This window comes from Thermobia domestica, chromosome 4, assembly GCF_964235325.1.
Source record: "Thermobia domestica chromosome 4, izTheDome1.hap1.1, whole genome shotgun sequence".
NCBI classification, from domain to species: Eukaryota; Metazoa; Arthropoda; class Insecta; order Zygentoma; family Lepismatidae; genus Thermobia; species Thermobia domestica.
Window position 1 is genome coordinate 14,587,640 of NC_137457.1, and position 24,202 is coordinate 14,611,841.

At 35.1% G+C, this 24,202-nt stretch overlaps 1 protein-coding gene across 1 annotated transcript in view; it reads left to right on the plus strand.

The window, feature by feature from the left end:
* The first annotated feature begins 1,069 nt into the window (after window positions 1-1,069).
* The window catches only part of LOC145683632 (uncharacterized), a 153,555-nt gene continuing 130,422 nt past the window's right edge, over window positions 1,070-24,202 (plus strand). Inside the window, exon 1 of the mRNA XM_081754970.1 lies at window positions 1,070-3,981. Coding sequence (XP_081611096.1) covers window positions 3,940-3,981 — 42 coding nt within the window. The 5' untranslated portion in view covers window positions 1,070-3,939. The remainder of the gene's footprint in view (window positions 3,982-24,202) is intronic.

Consider the following 24,202-nt stretch of genomic DNA (forward strand, 5'->3'; position numbering starts at 1 on the left):
GGTCGAAAGTGTTAACATAGTTGCATGAATGCATCATTCCGTAGCTATACCCTACTAAAAATTGGTACAAAAGAAAGAGTTATAGTCCAAGAAATAAATGTCAAATGAACGACTTATAAAAGAACATAGTGATTGCTTGAAGTTTAGATTCCATTAGTCCACCAGAAGATATGAGATAGGGTGTGAAAGGGTTGGCCTTAAAGCACTAAATTATTTAGGTATTCTAGAACAAAAAATATAAACTAGAATCTGGAAAAGTGGTCAACATTCCATATACATCCGTATATTACAGTTAATAGTCGCTAATAATGCCGGCAATGAACCCGACACTGTTCCCTGTTGTTCAAACCAATATTCTAACAACTCCCAAATTGAAGCATTTGTGCTCCCGTTTGGTCTTTTATTTTTCAAGTTTTCGTGTGAGGCTTTAGAACTGAAATCTTTCAAATACCCTATACATGCATACACTAGCAGTCACATTGGCTTACTGGTAGTGCTTTTACTTCTAATGAGCGGGGTCCCTGGTTCTATCCCAGGTCACGCCAAGTAAACTTCGTGATGGTCACACACCATGTGATTGTTTCTGTCGTTGTATCTCACTTCCTTCATTCCAATTGGAGATTCATTCTCATCATCAGCCATTCATTCCATTTGGTCACAGTATTAGCGTCGGACATAAAGTTTGAAGATTTCATTTCCACAAACATGGTGTACCTTTCACGTTGTAAACTTTCAGGTTCTCCTTATTAATTATCTAATTTATTATGATCTCATTAATTATCTTCAATGCACTATAAAAATATCCTTGTTGAACATATTCATAAAACAGGGTGAGATTTACTTGTTGTATAGCAATTGTAAATGCATTACTTAATTTTTACCTTAAAAACTTTAAAAAGCACTGTATTATATTCCGAAACATTTTATTCATAATAATAACGATGTTTATCATGATAAAAATTTAATCAACGGTAAATGAAATATATATATATATATATATATATATATATATATATATATATATATATATATATATATATATATATATATATATATAGGATGTTAATGAACTATGCCGACAAACTGTAAAAGGTGATTCCTCGCATCAAAATAAGAGAAAAAGTTCATATGGACCTGTGGGGAAAGGTGCATAGTTTCAGAGCTAGGACTGTCCAAAATCAAGAAAAAGCCAAATTTCAAGAGGCTCTGTTTAGAATTCGAGAAACTGTGGATGGTGGTCCTTATCAGCGTAAAGGAAGTCATCCTAATTCAGTCCAAAAATGCACATTTCATTAATGTTCAACGGATGTACAGAGTACTCTCTGCAGGGTGAAATTTCCAAACATGCCATCAACCGAATTTTGAGATGTACTCTGACTTTATGATTGGTCCAGAGTAGGCAAACGATAAGTTTTAATAGCAGTGAACACGGAATCCTTTGGGGCGATGTAGGAAGTGTTAAGGATCAGCAGCAGCACGGGTTCTCGTACTCGGGAAGACGCATGTGGCGATGTTTTCTTTCACGCTTATAAGTGAAGAAAACGTGAAATATGCCGTAACGAAATACACGCAACAAACATTATTCTAAACACAAAAAACGTGAAGCTGCCGGTTCCAAACACTTCCGCCTTGCCTCCGAAGCATTGGATGTCGATTGTTGTCAAGGTTTACCTCCTGCCTACTTTGGACCCTTCTTGAAATCACGGTATATCTGAAAACTGTGTTGAGTGCATACCTGAGACTTACACCCTATAGGGATAAGGAATACTCTGTACAGCTATTGAAAATGAAAGAAATATGCACTTTTGGATTGTGTATGCGTGGCTTCCTTTAAGCTGATAAGGATCATCATCCACAGCTTCTGGAATTCGAAATAGGGCCTGTTGAAACTTAGCTTTTTCGCGATATTGGACAGTCCTAGCTCTGAAACTATGCACTTTTCGCCATAGGTCCATTTGAACATTTTCTTTTATTTTGATGTAAGGAGTCATCTCTTACAGTTTGTCGGTATAGTTCATTAACACCCTATATATATATATGTGTGTGTGTGTGTGTCCAAATATGGATGAACATTTTATTTATAATTATACAAAATTCCTATATTATAGAGCTTAAAAATATTTTTCTTTTTTTTAGTTTCGGAGAAATTATCTCACCTGTTTATTGATTAATTTTTGTTTTAGTTTATATTTTTAGTTAGAAAAACAAAATCAAGAATTTATGTTTATCACTTATCTCTCAATTTTCAGTAAAATGTATGTAAAATCTTGCACCATAGATAAGGATTTATGATGTTAATTGTTCTGAGTACGCTATCATATTTAACACTAAATATCTCAGTGGCTTAGAAAACTAAAAGGTTTATAGCCACGGAAACACTAACTCCCAATTTGATTATACTGCTTGCAAACCTACCAAGTTTAGGCTGTTGTTAATTTATTTCTCCAAGATACTGCTAATATATCATTCTCTAGACTTCTCTTTGGTTTCAAACAAAATACCACCCCGTCAGGATTAAAGAGTAGGACTTAATTTCAATTGCTCTGAATTCTCAAAATATTAATTTTTAGCTGTTAATACAAAATATGCAATGAAATTCCTTAAGTATTGTATTGTCACCTGAAATATGCATCCGTATAATATTTGAACTAATTCTGTTGGGTAGAGTAAGATACAAATGATTGATCGAAGCATTTGATCAAATGAAAGACATAAAAATGTTTTGTAAAATTGTGTAACAACACATTTTCATAGTTGGATTTTCATAATAAAAAAATGATAATATAAGATTTTACATTGGTATTACCATTTTGTTAAAAGAATACAGAAGATTTCCATTTTTAAATGATTACAATGTCTTTACTATTAATTATTCTATCGTGTCCTTCATTCTATTTCTTTAGTCAGTTAGGTTACACTAGAACATCATAAAAATTTTATTTCTTAAAGTAGGAATTATTGTTGTTAAAACTCACAGAAAAGCAATATGTTTCTACAGTTAATTTTAAATTAGAATTCTTTTTTCGAGAATAGACAGTTCAACCGTGTAAAATATTGTTGAAATTTGTTTTATACTTACAATTTTTGTCCAGAAAGGTTCAAATAAAATTAACGTTATTTAATATTAGTTTATTTAAAATTGTCAATTAACTTTGACATTGTTACTTATAGTTTGAAACCATGTTTTTATTCTGTTTACAAATAACATATTTGCATATAATGTTCATTTCCATTAACAATCGTTTCATAGCTAGTGTTGCAACAAGTTTTCTTATAGCATTCTTTCAAACGTTCACATTCCGCTTAGTGTCTCATAACGAAAACAATTTCGTTCGTCGTAAAAACTCTGAATTATGTGTTAACAACATTTCAATGAAACAAAACATTACTCCCAGCAAAACTCATTTGTTGCTATAAGCGTTGTTCGTAGAAGACGCTATCTGATTAACAGTCATCTTCATTTGCAAAAATCCGTGAAGATTAACAGATGAACACGAAAGACTAAAATTGGGAATTTGTAACGTATAGTAACAATTACCCACAAGTGTTGCTCTTTAATACCTTTGCGTTATCAGCCGTATTGTGGGAGTCGTAAAAAAATGGTCGCTATATAAACAGTGACCTCACCATAAACGTTCCACACTTGGCTGCCTATCGACAATATAAAGGTCTTTCAGCTGAGTCAATATATGTGTTGAAATATTTTTTGACAATCGCACTGAGATGTCATAAATCAAGGTTTTAGTGCTGACTAACAATTCTGCAACTCATTGTTCTGTTGCACAATACTCCAAAGAATTATAATAAATGTTAAAAGCAAGCCCATTGTGCGTGAAGTGTTTATGTAGACTGGCATCCACTACAAAACTCATTCAACTATTCAACGAGTTGATCATGTAAAAACAAACTGAAAGAACATGTTTTCTACAAGATTTTAAGATGAAGCTAGCATTCCTCTTGTATTTTTCTACAGTAGTCCAGGTAATATCGTGTTATTGTCGTGTGATGTCATTTATTATTCAATGACTAGTGGTGCTTATGTTCATATGTGATAAAGGTAGATGAGTGTTAACGTTGTCATAATGGACAAATGCCTTGTCGCTATGTGTTTTTAGGTTTGGAAATTATTATCGAAATACTTTTTTTTTCAATTCTAAACCACTTGGATCATCGATGTAAGGTAAAATAGTTAATATAATCACCATTATTAAACATCTCATTTCACCCAGAAGCCATCTTAGAAGGTAAGTAATGTAAATAAATATAATATTAGTATATTTTTGTACATAATACTTATCTTAAAATTTCAAAAAGAACATTGCTTTATAGATATTCGTTTTTTAAAAACATTGAAACATTTTAGTAATTTCATAAATTACTTTTGTGATAGTAAAATAAATTACAATGTTAATATGGAAATGGTATAGCAGTTGAACACACAGTATATGACTTGCAGAGAGTATATTACACAAAAATCACAGTATATTACTTCAAAGTGTTATTAATTCATGTCAAAAATTGTTTCCAGTCTTTTACCAAATATTTATGTAACTTTTATGCAAATTTAGATTTCAAACCAACATCACAGCTTTCAATTCGATTTATTGTAAATTAACAAAAGCATGTGTTCTGAGATTAGGATTCTTAGAACTGATAAAACATTTATGTAGCTTGAACTTTGCTGATCTTTATACGACATGAAAGTTTTTCAATGTTGAGTTTAAGATACGTAAAAGTAAGATTGCTTATTTTGTGATCATCTCTGTATGAGCTAATAAAAAAATGTTTATGCGAACTCAAGGTTTATGATTGCAGAGCAGTAAAAAAATATTTTAAAATTATTTGAGTTTGTTGATATATTGAAAAATAAGATCAACGAGTTTATTCGTTTTTCTAATTGTTTTAAATATGCACGTAGTTCCTATATATCGTTTAGATTGTTCATTTCACAAGCTTTGCTATTGACTTTCTAAGTTGTAAATAACATTTTTTTTCGTTTATGTTATTTATCCTGAATATAACGTTGTCTATATGATAAAAATATATTTGCACGGTAAATTACGAGAAAATATTTGCACAAGAATAATCACCCAAGTGATACGTTCAAATGAAATATTTGCTGAGTATTATTGAAAATAATGACCATAATTAGCCTCAGTGATGAACGTCAAAATGAAAGTTTTACTAACACAAAGGCCCACTATAAGATGACTTTAACAAAAACTGATCAACCTATTCATAAATTTTGAAAATAAATTTGAATATGTTTAAAATTATTACGTAATTTACACAATGATGCATTAACTTCTTTACTTAGTTGAATGTTACAAATATGTATACGGAACGTTCATATCACAAAGATACGTCATGGAAAACCTGAGGGATCAAGGAAATAATTATTTTTAATTAGTTAGCATCACGATATGAACGAAAACCAAGAGGAACGAGAATGAGAAAGGGCGGAAACTTCACAATCAGTAACTGCATAATTTAAACCGTTTACTAAACATTGTTAGGATCATCAAGTGTAGGAGGCTCAGGTGCGGAGATCATGTAGCCAGAATGGAAGAAAGTAAGAACGCTTCCAAAGTTTTAACTGGGCTTTCAAAGTCTTAACTAGAAGTCAAATCGAAAACGACCATTAGGGAGACCTAGGCGTAGATGGGAGGACAATATTAAGATGGATCTCGCAAAACAGGAATAAAAGTAGAAAGTAATGATAGAAGTGAATCGAGAGCTCTTGTTAACGCGGCACTAAATCTCCGGGTTCCATAAGGCATAGAGTTAGCAACATAGTATTTTAATAAAATATCTGAGTGCATCGCGAACATAAGCGGGACTTGTACCTTTGAGTATCCTGGTATATCATTTCCTGAAACTTTTTCGTTGTTCCTTTGGTCCTGAAATATCAAGGACATTTTATTTCGTACGAGTTCAGCCGAACTCAAACGATGTGGATCAAACTTGGCTTGGTGGTATACGTTGGTCTTTAGTATTACTGTGCTAAATATTATACCTTGTAGGGTTTTCGGTTCCAACGTTATGAGTGGTCAAATTTGACTCAAACTTTCGTAAACAAAATGCATCAACGGAACTCAACCAATGTGGGTAGAACTTGGCATTGTAGTGTACCTTGATCTGTCATATAAAAATGTGAACTACAAAGTTGTGAAAACTTTTGTTTCTTGAGTTATTGTCGTAAGAAAATTAATGTAATTTTCGGAAGCAAAAGAACATCAAAGGAACTAAAATTAATTAAACCAAACTTGGTGTAGTGGTAGACCTTAACATTCTACATGAGTCGTCCAGTTCCAAAACGGCTCTTGCCCATTTATAGAAAACCCCAGAAAACTGAAACAACCTCGGATTGGTGTATTTTCTAGAACCGGAAATATTTGAATATGTTCAAGTTTTTCATATGAACACACTGAAGTATTCCTAGTTCTACAAAACATGCAGATCGTAGAGTTTTTCTAAGTTTCCTGGGATTTTACTCAAATGGACAAGAGCCGTTCTGGAACTGAACTACTCATATAATCTATACAAGTGTGTTAAATATTATATGAAGACTTGATATTATGATGTGCGTTTTCTACGTTATGTACAATCAAGATTCTAAATCAATTCAATATTGTTTAAATAGCAACTAAAGGTCAGGTTTGGAGAGACAAAAATAAGCTTTGAATAAACTACTATGTTTTACGCCTATGCGTTTCTCATTTGCCAAATTGCCTATGCGTATCTCATTTGCCTTCGTTCACTAGAAACAAATCACCTCCTCACTTTGGTTATGTAATTGATAAATATGTATTGTCCGTTTACTGTAGCTTGGCGATGTGTTTTGACACAAAACCTGGCCAGCGAATCTTAGCAGTCCTCCCCTAACTTTCCCCTCATAGCAGTGAAAACAGATTCACTAACTCATCAATTTTAGCACTAGTAGGGATTGGTATTTGCAAGTTGCGTAAATTTCGAAAGAGTTTACTTTTTCTCTAATCAGGACCGTAACTTGTGTGGGGCAGGGAAGGGGCAAGTGCCCCACAGGGAGGTTCCCCGCCGTTCGAAGGGGCCCATTTGGAGACAAAATTTTCTTAATCCATATACAATACGAACATGAAATTATAAATGGAGCATCAAACAGTTTCACTACATTACATAAAGCAGCGCACAAAAGGTAAATAAAACAAAAGTGAGCCGTGGGCCCAATTCAGTAAGACACGTCTATTATTAGGAGCCCTAAAAATAAAATTTATTCGCATGGTTTTGAGATTTGTCAATATTGTCCCCTTATTTAATTTGTCATGTATGGAACGGGCCCAGGGGCATAAATAGTAAGAGAAAGATAGAAAGAGGGGGCCCAAGAATGAGAAAAACAACTTTTTCTAGGAGGCCCAAGTACACGTATTAGTGCTTGCCCTTCAGAAAAAATCTAAGTTACGGCGCTGTCTCTACTGTGAATTTATTGGTACAGTTCTGCTAATAGTTAACTATATCAGGTTGGTCTCTTTAAACCCTGGGCCGTGGAGGGAAACAATCTTACAGGAGGATAGTATTCAAATTTTAAGAAGGTGCCGAAAGGAGAGCGAGGATGAGAAACATGAGAAAAAAGATAGAAAAAGAATGAAAGAAACACATCTACATTTACTTCATAATGAATTTAGGCACATATAAACGAAAAAGGGACATCGGAACCCACCACCATATTTGTGGCAGCGTTGGCAACATAATATTCTGAAGGAATATACTTCCCGCCAATTCTGGGGCCTCAGAATTCAGCCCAATTCTGGCCTTACAGCAGTGGCGGATCCAGGGGGGCGATCGTGGCGATTGCAACCCCAGGAAAGGAAACTTACTCATTTTATATATTAAAAAAAAAAAACAATCCCAGAGTTTGGAGCTCTTAAAAGTAGCTCTAAGTAGCAGTATTAAAACCCACCGCCCCCCAGGAGTCCGTCCTGGATCCGCCCCTGCTTTACAGAAGCTACCATCTAGGCATTCACCTCGTGGTACTGAGGAAAACCTTAATAAGGAATAGCGGCTAGAGCCGAGTTCATGCCCACGCTCGATCTACCTATTTTAATGCCTTTTTTTTGTTTACACAGTGTCTGGTAAGGGCACCCAAACAGGGCAAATGTGTACAGCTTTAAAATGTTTAAATGTTAAAATTCGCTTTATATTGTACTTTGAACACGTAATTCAATGTGTATTATATTCTTACAGCAGCATGGTTTATTTCCTAATACCTTAAGTCTATGGTTGTTAGTGTTTATAATTATTGCATCATACTAATCCTTCTCAAAGCTCGTTCAATTAGTATGAAATTCTAGACTTACCAGTTTGCAACATTGCAAACCTTCACCAACAGGCAATATGTGACGAGAATATTTCCATCTATACTCGCATCGAAATTTCCAGCCCTTGTTTACAATCAGTACAATATGTTTCTGTCGCCTTATCCTGAAAACAATGCTGTCCAGCGAACTTAACGGTCTTCGTTTTCTCTGTTTATTCTTTATAACAAAAACTGCCATCTTCCAATATTGCCAGGCGTAAAAGGTTTTCGCACACTTTCGAACAAGAACACTTGTACAAAATTGAGTGTGCATTATATGTAAGATTGTATTACATAATAACTAACTCGATTTGTTATAACGTTAATATCTCAGTCATCTCAAAAGCAGCAATTTATGTAGTAATAGACTTGGTCCATGACTGTGCAGAAGTAGGTACATTCGGTTCGGTGATTCATGTGCCTGACAACCTGAATTAACCATGTAGGGGTGAGAAGCAAGGTTTTGACGCTCGCACTACAATTGTTGTTTGTAAACAATTTTCCATCCTAGAGTGAACGGACAATAGTAAATACATTTTCAGTTAAGTATCTTGGTGTTGCGTTTGATACTAAATTAACGTTTGACAGTCACATTGTAACTATAACAAGTGAAACATTCAAACTATTAGGATTCATAATTAAAACAGGAAAAGAAATTAAGAACTGTTCAGCATTATGAAAGTTATACAATGCACATGCTCGTTCAAAGTTAAAGTATGCGTATACTATTTGGAATCCGTTTCAATTTAAAAATCGTAAACAATTAGAAAGAATACAGACCTTTTTAAAAAATCTAACGTACAAAGAAACTCACATTTATCCTACGTATGACTGTTAGAAAACCATCCTTGAAAACTTTCATTTTCCAACACTAGAACAAATACGTCATATAATTTATTTAATATTCATTCAGAAAGTAACTCAAAATATTTTGGACTGTCCTGACTTAGTTTCTTCATTGAATGTTAATGTTCCTTCATTAAAAACATGTAAAAACACTGGCCTCTATTACTGTAAAAAAAAATCGAAAACTAATACATTGATGAAATCACAATCTCGAGAACAACAACTTTGTGTAAAAGAATGTGTCTAAATAACAATGCATTGGGTATATATGATATGTAGCATATCCAGTTCACTGTTATTTACGGCATTTAGAAATGCCGTTATGAATATGTAATTGAGTCAATCCATTCTAAGTGATCAAGCATGTGCCGCTCGATCATCTCCAAAAGATCTAATTTTTTCATGAAAGTTTATGCTATATCAGGGTACTTCAAAACCACCATTAATTATTTTTTTACAACATCCCATCGTGACAGGTGCTGGCGCCTTTTTTCGATTTTAGGCGTTTACGTTGTTTCGGATGTATCAGCATGCATTTGTCCTAAGAAATTGACAATTGAGGGGGTTAGCGTAACAGTGGTCTAACCCACATTTTTAAAAATGGACAAAAATCAAGTTAAATTTAAACACATATGGTTTTTTGTACAAACACATATGGTTTTTTGTACAATATATGAATGTACAATGTATGACACATTCAGCCACTTGTGCTTGCTTTTGGTATATTGTACAAAAAAAACACATGTGTTTAAGTTTAACTTGATTTTTCTCCATTTTTAAAAATGTGAGTTAGACCACTGTTGCGCTAACCCCCTCAATTGCTGGATGTCTCCAACTCGTGCAGAGCTAAAACTTTGATTTCTTAACATTTTTGCCTAAAACCACTTGAAGGGGGTGAAATCAGGATCTGCAGTAGCAACATTTTTGGACAAAAAACATGTTTGGGAAGAGGAAACAACTGACGTAGGGGTCTGAATTTGTATGTGCATGTAGTCCGGGAACATAAGTTAATACACAATAATTGAGAACAATATCAAAGAGAACAATACACAATATCAAAGAGAACATCATCATCATCATCATACTTATTCTGCCAGTATTGTCAGGTCACTGCCGAAACTGAGATGCTTTAATGCACCATTGTGTTCCTCTAACCACTTCGTCTTCACGTACGATTTTTCTGTTCCTTCGCCCCCTCCCTCTCTTTCTTGTCACTATACCCTCTAACACGTCGCTCATGATAGAGTTCCTTCTTAGACAATGTCCCAACCAGTTTCTCTATGTCTTCTTAATAATGTCTAAGCTTGTTCTTTTCTCTGAATCATTTTTAATACTCTCTCATTCGTTTTCCGCTCGACCCAGCTATTTCTCTCCATTCTTCTCCACACCCACATTTCGAAAGCCTGCAGTTGTTTTTCATAATTTTTTGCGTATTGTCCATGTTTCTGACTTATACAATACAATACTCCACACGGAACATTTTATGAGCCTTTTTCTCCACTCTTTATTCAAGGTTCTATAAAATAGACTTTTCTTCACAAGAAAATGGCTGAACCATTTGAAATGCATTTCACGCTTAGCTATAGTTATCATCCATCTTGAACCAGGACTTTATCAAATCGCTTTTATTCAAATGCATATGGTAAACGGGATACTGAGGGTATAATTTATCCCAGAAATTAAGTATTTCACGAGCAAGTCGAGTCGGAAAGAAGAAATTTGGCACGAGATCTCATAAAAAAAATAAGAAGAACACATATCTCCCAGCCTTTTCAAAATATTTTCTGTTTAGCGGAGCAGACACGAGGATATTTTTATAGATGTGAAAATGAAATGTAAGAATGGTTGACTGCCAACTGCCCCTAGATCGTTGCACCAAATTTGACGATTTTTGATACATGAGTGGGTCATGTTGTACAGCAGCGGAAATCTGTCTTCAACATTCGGGGACGGGTAGGACTGTTCCCATAATCTTTTTTTAAGCGATGTTCAAAATATGTATGTAGTTGAAAAATAATGCTGTGGAGGATCAGGGGAGCAGAGTTGTCTTTAACATTGCGAGGAGGGCAGATTTGAGACTTATCCTGTGGGACATAAATTTCATCTGACTTTCCTTTGTGGCAATCGTTCACAAATCATCACATTTCTCCCAAAACAAATCGGATTATTGGGGGAACAGTCCCCCTATTTGCAACATTAGAACGGATTTGTCCCCCTCTTCCCTCCGGGATTTGCGCCAGTGATGTTGTAACTTATGTTTTTATCCCATGATCGTCATGCGTGGTGCGAAGGGGTGAGGGACGGAGTATGCAGAGAGAATGACATGCAGGAATAAAAAAAATTACCTATATTTACATTTAATACATGATTTCCAAGGTTGTTTAGATTAATAGTGAAAATCCTGATGCTCTTTAAGTTTAAATTCAACCTCCATGAGTCAGGGGTTGAGAAGGGGAGGATTAGTATTTTTAATTGTTACATTTTCACTGCGGAAGGGGGTTGAAATCCTTTCCACAAACCTATTTTCCCCGTGCGAAGAACAAGCATGTCAATTAATGTAATATACAAAAGAGAAATTAGTTTGTATATGCTCTAATCAAGGGAAAACGCTCAACAGTCTGAAATGAATTTTTGGATATACAGGGTGAGTCAAAAGTCCTTGGACATCTGAATAAGCTTTAAAATCGACGGGAAAAGTAAAAAGTGATGATGGGAACAGAGGTTTGATGAGGGGGCGAAACTTTTGGAGTATATGTCATTCATGGCCGCCATCTTGAAATCCGCCATTTTGAATTCAAATCATTATTTTAAATAGGAAAGGGGGTGTATGACACATCAAATAACACTAGCTTGAGCTCAAGAATTTCGTGGTGTAATTTTTTTTAATCTTGTACAGTTTAGAAGTTATTAAAGTTCAAAGGTGGGAAGTTACCTTGATACTGACCCAGTTTTCTCTTTGTTCCAGATGATCTATTATATTTATCAACTACTTTGCATAGTTACTTTCATTCGAATTCATATCATAAGAGGGAAATGGGGCTCAAGATTATGCCAAAAAACTTAGCGTTTAATGAGATCATTAAGCTTGGAAAATAAACTTTTGAATAGAAAACTCATAATTAGAAGTAAACGGGATGTGTTCCAGCGTTTTTGAATATCTTGGTTTGAGGGAAGAAAAGGGAAACATTTTCGATAATTTCTTTGAAAAAGATGCCTGTTGTTTAGGATAGCATCACGGGGAAACGGAATAACAGTTTGATATGAATTTTGAGACATAATTATTATCTACTTTATGATATTTGTAATCACGTTGCTTTGATTAAAGTGTGTATATTAAAGTAGTAGAAAGGATTCAAACATTTAAGGCTAAAGCACAGTATATCACAACTCTGTCAGAATGATGGAACTCGGCATATAAGCTGCTAATTTAAAATAATTGGATATGTATCTTAGGTTTTCTTTTTAAAAAAATCGTCCGTAAATCCGACTCTTTCTCTATTATCTTCAATCACATACAAAGTGGACTAGTTTCCAGTGCTGCAAACTATTATGTTAACTCCGACGCGATTACCTATCCTGCAAGAGAAAACTCACCACGTAGAGCGTCGCGGTGAATTTTCTGGTTTTCTTAAATGGGCCGCCATATAATTTTGTAGATGAAAAAAATAAATAAAATGCAATGTTACTGGACCGTTCACACAAAACCCTTCGAAGGGGCTGCGTCGGTCCCTTCTAATGGCGAAGTCTCAACAAGATCGGACTTACGGCCTCCTAAGAAAATAACGAAACAAAGTAGACATGTCGGTCCCATGGGGCGTCCATGGCGCTTAACGTGTTAAAAAAAAAAAAAAAAAAAAAAAAAGCTGCTACAAATGTTTAATGATACATTGCAGAAAATTTCCTCGGTAAATTTCTAGATCTCCGAACAATGATACGCGTATATTATTACGACAAGTCTCAAAGATTGCTTATGACCCTATGTTCCTCTTTTGATATAAGTAAAAATTCTTACAAAATCTATATTATAAAATTGAAAGTAACTGTCTTTGTGACTTTATCTCTTGAACCACCTCGACCGATCTCAATCAAATTTTCAACATAGATGAGGTTCAAACCTGGCAAGTTGTTGTTGTTGTTGTTGTTGTTGTTTTAATTTCACTTTGACGGTAGAAATTAGGAGATTGGAAGAGGAGGAGGGGAAATATATTAAAATGAAAAGAACTTAATAACCCTTGAACCACCCGACTGATCTCCATGATTTTTTTTTAAAAAATAGATGAGTTTCGGAACTGAGATGTTTTTTTTAATCATTTTACTGTGGGCGAAACTTAGGCGAAGAGGATCGGAGGGGGATATATATATATATATATATATATATATATATATATATATATATATATATATATATATAGGCTAATTAAATAAAACTTAATAACTCTTGTAAAACCCAACCGATCTCGATTAAATTTTCAAACTAGATGGAGTTCGAACCAGAGATTTTTGTCATATGACTTTGACGTTGTAACTTAAGGGAGAGGAGGAGGAGAAACATTTTAATATAATCGAAAATCAGCGATATTAATGTCGAATCTATAGCTTTCGGTGTCGCTGAGATGAACAGGTACACTTCTAATGCCATTTAAATCCAGGGAGAGTATATATATATATATATATATATATATATATATATATATATATATATATATATATATATATATATATATATATATATGATCGAAATTACTAACATAATTGTCGAATTGATCATTTTCTGGTCGCTGAAATGAGGAATAACACTTCCGATGCCGTACAGCGCAACATGGAGAGAAGAGGGGCATATAGACCTATAAAATCAACGAAAATGACCGATATCAAAGAGCGCTTTACTAGTAGCAAAAAGTGAGTGACTAATTTAATATCTTACTACTTTTTCTTAATTTAACCCAGATCAACGGGTAATTGATACTAGTTAAAAATAAAAACAGCACTGAAAAATATTTTCTGAAGGAAATTTAGCGCCTCAAGAATAGACTGGGATTGCCATATTTATAAAATAAAAAATTGGACATACTATTATAATTCGACAATCAACGTAGTCATAGTCATTGTCAGGCGCGTATCCAGAAATTTTCAATGTGGGGGGCTGAAAATTTTGGGGCCAAACTGAATACAACATAGGTCTATTTTATGTTGAGCATGAATCCAGATATGCAAGTATGGGTATTACAAACACAAACACACACACATATGGATAAGTTTCAAGGCTGAGTGTTACCTGAGTAGGGACGCACGCGTAGACCCGTTCCACTGACATGATGTGGTAGTGCAGGGTGTCAGCTAACCGACCGCACGAACGTCAGTTGCCTCCTGTGTTGCCACACTTGGTACAATTGTACCAAATTCAGCCCTTTTTGTCATTCATCGGCCCGTTGGTACCACGCGGGCATTTTCAGCCCTTTTTGTGAAAAAGTTGGTACCATTCTACCCAATTCAGCACCATTTAACAAATATAGTCATATTTTGAAAAGTTCACGTTACTTATACTGTGTTGGACTCTTAAGAAATGCTGGTGAACATTCATTCTGTGACGTTGCACCGCATAACGCTGCAAACTTCATGTGGAAAATTCGTAATTCGAACTATACCTGGAAACAAATGACGCTAGATTGGCGCATCCGCGCCGCGCAGGAAGGAGACGAGAAAGAAGCAGTGTGGTGGAAATTTCAGCTTGATTTTTGCGTGAAGACGAGGCATAACATAATATATGTTCATCTTGGAATATTGTAGACCAGAAAATGGTGGATTTTATTTGTCCTTTCTGTCTTTGCCGTTTTTTTTTTAATTGTCATTTTTTAAAGCTCTTCATAGGTCTTAACGTCTTTTTTTGCACTTCATCTTTCCACAATAAATTTACTGCCCATTAACTCGAATCACCACCTCCTCTTATACATCTTTTCTTTAGTAAAGAAAATTCCAAAAAATAGGACATCCTTCAATAATTGGAATGATAAGACCAGATCTGCAACAATCACAAGTCAGCTAAGGAGGCGTAACAATGTCCTCCAGCAAGAAAGGTTGAAAGTGGGGAAGTTTTCTTATTTTAGTTTGTACTTCATCTTGTGGAAGAAGGACAGACTGTTAACCTACCAGAACCGTGAATTTTTTGAGCTTTATATTGATTAAATATGTAATGCTAATTAAATTGGTTCATATTTTTACGTCCTTTTTTCCACTTTTGGGTCCTTTTTTTAGATATTTTTAGGTCTTTTTATAGATCCTTTTTAGGTAATTTTTAGTTCTTCAACTTCTGAGCCCTAGCGATAAGTTAATTTTCTTATACTAAAGAAATTGCCAACTACATTTGTTTTATTCGTTTACGTCTGCTCCTATCTTTTGCATTTCCTTCACCTTTTTTATTTAAAAAATACTCACAAATACACTCAGTCAACAATGGTTGCATATTATACTACTTTGAACACCCACTTACATACATACACACAAACAAACTATTGGAATTGTATTGATTTTATTTTCGAAGAACAAAAAAATGTAAGAATTTATATTGGTCAAGTAGTCTGCGCGAAAATTTTCCTGGATTATCAAGTTTTATTGAAAAATTCCCTTTTCCCTCTTTTGCTAAATTTACCTACGACGGTTCCCTAGATTAGAGAAATTTCTCTTAAAATACCGCGTAAGGTTATCGAATATCAAAATAAGGAGTTTTAACTACGGACCCACCTGTTCGAAAACCTTTTTTTTTTTTTTTTTTTTTTTTTTTTACAAATTTTGGAAATCTTTTCAAAACGAAGATTCAGGCAGTAATCAAAGTACATACCCAAAAAATTTTCTTTTTAAAATAAAAGGACATTTTGGGTTCGGTTGTATTTTTCACGGGACGCCGGGTGACCTTCTGAAAAAAGAAAATAGTCCTGTTAGATATCCAGCATCACTGAAGTAGACTCCATTCGTTATCCGAAAGCAGTTCAAATCTACTAAAACTTCCACTTTCAACGTTGATCCCACATTGGATTTGTCAACCTAACCACAAGGAAAATACATGAAGGTCATAAAAGGAGATAAGAAAAATGTAACAATGATGTAGTGGCACATACTATTGAATATTGAAGTAACTAAGTCTAGTTTCTCAAATGAACTTCAATCTTTTTAATCGTCTAATGTATACTATAGGAAGGAAGGTTTCTACAACAGCTACAATAGACTGTTTTTTATCAATCGATATGTATCAAACAAAAACTGTAAAAGGGAGCCGCGGTGGCTTCAGTGGTAGAGCGTTCACCTCTGGTGCATGGGGTCTCGGGTTCAAACCCTGCTTCTGCCAAGTGAACTTTGTGGTGGACAAACGCCGTGTGCGTGGGTTTCCGCGGGATTCTCCCACTTTCTTCATTCCACCATTTCATTAATATCCCATTATCACCGTCTACTTTAGCCTAACCGGCATATCCGTGGGACGTAAAACTCAAAAATTTCATTTCATTTTCAAAACTGTAAAAGAAAAATGCGCGAAAAGATGTTCTATTATGAATCGAAGTTCAAAGTCTAGGTTCCATCTTCTTTCTTACTCCTGTATTACAATCTGAAGCTGTAGTAGTAATATACAATTGAAGGGCCCTCTGCAATAACAAGGTCACAAATATGAGGGAGGACTTGCACACTATCCGAGGAAAGGAAAGGAATTAAGGATTGAGGAAGAATGGAAGCTGGCTGGGACTGCATGTTAAGTATGAATGAGGAAAGCCCAACACAATCTCACTCAGAATGGCTGGCCTAAAAACCTTTTGCACTTTGTTGAACGAGTGTCCCCACAGGGAATCGAACCCGGAACCGCGCGCACCGAACTCCAAAGCGTTAGCGACTATGCTACATTGGTCACTACAGTAACAATTGTAAAGGAAAGTAAAAAAATATAGTATAAATAGACTCGCAGGCGGAACAACGAATTTCTATTGAACCCGAAATGGTACTAATTTATTAGAACTTTGAGTTTCTACATTCGTCGTCAGAGAGTGGAAACAGTAGCAGTTTTCGTTCAAAATATGTATTTAGAATACCAAATGCCAAAAATGTGTATTTAGAATTTACGTATGTACTAACACAGAAAGTGATAAGGAGTCTTCCACAATTTGTGGTCTCGATATTCATTACATACGAGCGAGAAAGCATACAACATTGTACAAAATGGTTCTTAATATGCATTCAGAGTCCTTAGAGCTGTTTCCAGCTTCGCCTGCATCGCTCTCTTGAAATTCATTTAATTTGATTTTGAGTTTAATGTCCCTTTCAGCAACGAGGCTATATGCGAGCTCCCGCCGGGAACCAGATCCAAGTCTCCCACGCTAAAGGCGTGTACGCTAACCTCTTAACCATCAGGGCTCTCTCACTACTTCTGGTTTCAATTCTAAATCCTTACAGTTTAGAACTATACCGTAGCTTCACAATATTGAACAAAATCCAGTTCTTTAGATATAACAACAAATTAATGAACGATTTGTTGAAAATACTTTACTTTCCTTAGGATGTACAGTTGGTGAGGATTTCTTGAGGTCCTTGCTTATTTAAATTCGACTTTAGCGTCCCTTTTAGCATCGAACATTTGACAGAGGATCAAATGGAAACCTTAAAATTGCAATACATTTTAGAATGTAACAACGAAAAGGAAATCTTACCTCTTATTTTTCAACGTAGTCCCCTTGATGTTTAATCCAAGTATTCCACCGCTTCGGAAGTGCATGGATACCACATTGGAAGAATTCTTTTGGTCGATATTGTAGCCACTCGTGCACCGCATTTTTTCACTTCTTCATTACTATTGAAATAATTGCCTCCTATCACTTCTTTGAGTGGTTCAAACACGTGAAAGTGGCTGGCGGCAAAATCTGGTGAATATGGTGAATGAGCTTGGGTCTCCCGGACTCAAGATGAGTATGCTAATCATATATACATATTATGATGAAATACACAAAAGTGTAGCCAACTAACAAGATAAGCCAACGTGTAGTTGTGTGATAGGAATATTACAATTCTTCCTTTTTTTTCTACAAGAATGAGTTGATATCTAAACAATGGTTTGTTAAATCGAAGTGCTAAAGTCACCAGCCAAGTCTATAAATCTGTACTTCCTCACTGTAAGCTGGAAGATGCTATTGTAGCCAAAGTGGCCCCGCGTAGCGTAATCCCTAACGCTGTCGTCTTCGGTGCGAGCGGTCCCGGGTTCAATTCCCGGTGGGGGCATTCGATCGAAAAAGTGTAAAAAGCTTTTTCATGTCAGCAATTCTGAAAGAAGTTTTCCTAGGTTTCCCTCATTCACATCAGGCAAATGTGGGGTAGTACATAACATATAGGTCGCAGGCCGCTTCCTCCCTTCCCCAATTCTTTCTTCTTTCCCTTTCATATAATAGTATGATCGTCGAGGCAAGTCATCCCTCATACGTGATGGGTTAAATTGCCTTAGATGCCGAAAGCCCAGAAATCTAAATCATAAATCCTTGTTCTAGGCAGTTAACAAACATAACTAATGTATTCAAAATTTAGTTAATGAATATAATTTCATTTAATTATATATATATATATATATATATATATATATATATATATATATATATATATATATATATATATATATATATACCTATATATATATTTAATTCTTAATAATGCAGCCAACACTGCCCTCTTGATGTTCTTTCGTGGCATAATTGCCAACGAGGTGCTTTATGTGCAAGTACTCTTGGGTTCTGTTCCTGATATAAGTACTTGCCTCACAACACAAACTCGAGTAGAACTCCTTCGTGCACTGAAAACAATAATCCAGATTTACAGAAATGAAAAATGGAATCTTTCGATTTAACGTCCCACGATTATGCCCTTTAAACTAAGGGACACAGTCATTAAAGCAAGTGAATTGTTATGAAAGTGTTGGTGGAATGAGAAAGTCGGAGGAAGCGGCAATAGCTCGAGAAACCCGTGAACACAATGTTGTCCACCACTTCCGGGCCGGGGATCGAACAAGGACCGGGGAAATGAATGAAAACTTACATCAATGAGTACATATCATGAAAGAGAATGCCTTCAAGTTTTGTTTAATGTTGGTAGACCTCAATGTGGGATCCATTTGTGGCCCTGCAGACGTCGAGGCGATATTCCACTTCTCGCCAAGTATTCACCAACATTACAAATGTAACTGTCCCAACCGCCGGGACGATTGTTTCCTGTTGATCTTTTCACTGTACACAACGTTTTTTATGTGGCCCTAAAAGAAAAAGTCCAGTGGCGTTAGGTCTGGGCTTCGTGGTAGCCAAGGTATTGGGCCAGCCCTGCCTATCCACCTTCCTGGAAAGCGAGTGTCAAGAGCCGCACGTACATGGCTACTGTAATGAGGTGGGGCGCCATCTTGTTGGAAAAACACAAGCCTTTTTCCGGCACAATATCGTCCATTTGGGGAAAGACGTACTCTGTCAGCATGTCATAGTAAACGTCACAGTTTATTGTTTTTTCTACAAAAATGAAAGGACCAATCACACGATCTTGCATCAAACCGCATCAGACATTAAGTTTGGGAGAGTCACGTTGATGCTGAATAACTTCATGTGGTTGGTATGCCCCCAAATTCTGCAGTTATGACGATTAACTGTTCCACTGACATGAAATGTAGCCTCATCAGTAAAGAGAATCTTTTTTTTTTTTTTTTTAAAGTGACATCATCATCAATTCTGTGTAGAAAGTCAGCAGCAAACTCATACCTTTTGATCTTATCAGTTGGTTTAATTGCATGTAACAGTTGCAATTTGTAGGCGCGCAACTTAAGTTTATTACGCACAACATCATACACAGTACCTTTAGGCACTCCTAATTGTAGACTACGTCTGGTCAAAGACTTCTTCGGGCTCCGAACACAAGAAACACTGATCTGTTCAACATCATCTTCAGAAGTTCTCGGTCTACCTGGTGATTTTGCTTTTAAAACACTACCGGTTTCCTTGAAAGGCTTAGCCAATGACAAATAGGTTTTGCTGTAGGTGGTTCACCACCATACTGACGTCTAAAATTACGTTACACTATTATAACTGACTCAGTTTTCACAAGTTAAATAACACACTGCGCTTTCTGTTGCGGAGTACACATTGCTGCTGAGTTGCTCTGCACTGCACGCCTGCCTGGACTGAACTGAGGAAACAGCGAGAAAAAGCACCACTGGTGCCGTCTCAAGGTCAAGCAGACCTGACAACTGCACGGGAGCCAAACTTGGAGAATTCATGAATCAAATACCACAAGCTAGAATAGTGTGTGTCACTTTGTACAGATTCTAGGACACATTAAAACTAGGGAGTTCTTTTTCAAACATGCTGTATTTTGCTTAAAGAGAGTAAAAAGCCCCATTTCGTCTTGCTTCCACCACTGCTATAGTTAACCTGAGCGCTCGTTCAGTGAAATAGTAAAATTATTTGGAATTTACGAATTACATATGGAGAAACTAGATTCGAAGCCAAGCCCGAAATCGTTTCTCTCTCTGAGGAACGGAATATTTACTCGCTTCTGAAAAGTATTCAACTTTACTCATTTCTAGAAATGATTTCACGATTACCAGTATTATCACCCTCACAGTTTGAAAACAAAAGTTCTCTGAAAGGATAAACTTAGACCATTAACAAAAATATTCAACTAAGTTACATTAAATAAGTTACGTTATACTAATTTATGTTAACATTTAAAAAATCCGTAAATTGATAATACTAGTCAACAAGATTTTGGCACAGAAATGAAAATATCTGATTCTAATAGAAATTCTCTCATACAAAAATGGCGACATGGTGTACACATCATTGAAAATATGCTTTATTGGAAGTACAATGAGGTATAAACCGTGCTTATATTGTAATTTTCGTGGAAGTTATATGTGATTTTATCTGCACTAATGAATATTGTAAAATGAACAGTACACATAGCATATTTTTATATAAATATGTTTATTTCTCTAGAAAGAGTAATGCGATTCTTATGAAACTTAGAGGGCTTACTAAGTATAAATTAAGCTAACATACAATATAATTTGTGTGTTTATATATCTAAGGGTACCCGAGCTACAGGTATAAAAATGGTAAAAAAAAAGGGGGGGGAATTTGAGGGGAAATTTCCCGAAAATTCCTCTGTCACAGGAAAACTGAGGGTGATGGAGAAAAACTGATTGCAGATTCGAATTCTACGTGAAGAGTTCTATTAGAATCAGATATTTTCTTCCGTGTGCCGGAGATAAAGTTTTTTTTTTTTTTTTTTTTTTTTTTTTTTTTTTTTTTTTGTCGACTAGTGTAATCAGTCTAATTACTGAGTTGATGCACTACTATTTTCTGGAAATTCTGTTTTGTTGATGCTATAATATTCCTTGGTTAACTGATTTAGTAGTAGTTAGTGAACATTAATATTTCGTTTCCTTTTCACTTAGTGTTTAATTTTCTTTATTTAAAACACTCTACAGATACTCGTTATCTGCTAAATACAGAGAGCATTTATAACCATTCAAAATCTGGCACGTTCAGGTCCCGCGCTTACCTGTTTTTGAATGTCAATCTGTATATATTGAACGACAAAAGTAGTAACTTCAGTACAGAAAAGAAACTCGTTCCTAAGTACGGACCATCTGACAGATCCGAGTAAATCTGTTTGAATACAAGGACAGTATATTAAAAAAAAAAAAAAAAAAAAAAAAAAAAAAAAAAAAACTGAAACCTCGCCTTAAAATCAATGAAAATAATTTTGTTGTCTAATTCTTAAAACATTTCGTTTCGTGACGTTATGAAAACCGATTTTTAAAACCCCAGTTTTAAAAATCGATAAAGTATAAATTTTAATCTCTTTTGTAGATGAGGTTGAAGTTCCAAAGCTCACAAGGAAACCGATTCAAGTGTGACATGAAATTGTGGACAAGTTTATGCGCAAACGAAGTGTTTCTGAGTACAATTAAACCTATCACAGAGAAAAACCCTCGATCTCAATCGTTCCGGAGATATACAGGGTTAAGTAGAAAGTTGGTGCTCTGATACTTTGTGGATTTTCGGCTATGTTGCGAGTGAATATTTCTTGAAAATTGCATTGAAACGTCAAGAAACATGCATTAGAGCGAATAAAAGTCATGTTGAATGTTGAGGTGAGTGGCGTGGCTTTTACCCGGGGCCGGATAAAGAAAGGGCTATGATGAACAACAAACGCCATTGACACGAAGAACAAAATTGTATGATATTAGTTGCTAATATATCATGTCTTTAGTTCGTAGAAAATGAGAAAGGATTATATGAAAATATATTAATTATATTGCCAAAGGAACAGAGAAGTTATTATGTGAACAAAAATACAAGGTCATATACTGTGCAAAAGTTCTATAGAAAAACAAATCAAATAATATGAAACATGAACACATATTGTTGCAAACGTAAGTACGACAGTGTGTAGTTCTGTCTCATATAATAGAACGCAAAGTATGAATCAATAAAAAAAATATCTTCCACTTTAAAAAAACGAAAACCCGTACGCCTTATATACTGTATATCACATACAGTTCCGATCGGTTAATAATTGTAGAAATTATAAATGTTTGCAAAGTTCGGACGGCCACCATTTTTTACATTTTTAACTTATTTCACTGATGATGCTTTTATTCGATTCAGCGTACCAAGAATCTTACACATAGACACCTTACACGCAACAATGGAACTCCGGTATTTTCGTCTTCCTTCTCGAAAACATTCTTCCCCAAGAATTTTTATGAACTGTTAGATTTTGTAACCCTCATGTCTAAGGCGACGTACTACTACAGTTTCGTGGATGAAGGAATTCTTCATTTTTAAAAGTTTCTTTTACTTGTACTATCGCTACATATTCAAACATTGGCCAAATATCGGAGCACCAGCCTCCCTGTATTCTTCTATATTTCCGGAACGGTTGGGATCAAGGTTTTTTCCTTGTAATGGATTTATTTCTACACAAAAGCACTTCGTTTGCCCATAACTTCGTCTACAATTTCGTGTCACATTTGGATCGGTTTCCTTGTCAGTTTATATTCGTCTGCTACAATCACAAAATGGTATGGAATGGTCTAAGAATTGGAATAGAGTAATCTGTCTCGACTAACAACACAATTTCTGAGGAAAGCAAGCAATATGAAAATGTTATGCGGTGTTTAAGAATTTGGTTTCTATATGCAGACTACAAAGTGAGCCAATGTAATTTGATACGCCCATGTAACTTTAAAGTAACACATAAAAAATATAGAAATTTCGTGCAATGTAAATATCGAAAGGAAAGATTGTTTGTCATATTTTACAATACTACTAGATTAACAGTGATCCCAAGCCAACAGATTTTTTTAGATAGCACTACGTCAGTTTATTACACATTCCAAATCTAGCTACGTATCAAACAAAAACTTACGATACCACCGTATGATTTAGTGCTGGAAACTAACGACTTTACAGTCTTACAAAACATTCAAAGTTTTGAAGTCGCTATAACACTAACAGCGGAAGTAAGGCAAGTGGGACATTGTACATCTATAGTACTTTCGTGCCAAATACCACGATTGTGACATAACGTACTTTATAGAAATACAAGAGAAAGTTGCATTTGGCTTTATACAAAGGATATTATTTGTCTTTTTATTTTATAAACATCAAATTCAATCATGTATATGGTTTTCAATAGACATAAACAATATAATGCTGTTTACAGCAATTTAGTATCTCAAACAGTATTGTAGATATGGAAAACATGCGTAACGATTGCTACGCTATTTATAATTATGTATTTGTGAAATCTTTTCGAAACAGTTATTTGCTACTAGCATCAATTACCCACTTTGCTGGGTTAAATTAAGAAAAATAGTTACATCTTCCGTTAGTCAATCACTTTTTACTATTACTAAAGTGTTCTTTAATATCGGTCATTTTCGATGACTTTTATATATTCCCCTCCCCTCTCCATGTTGCGGGGCATGGCATCGGAAGTGTCATTGCTCATTTC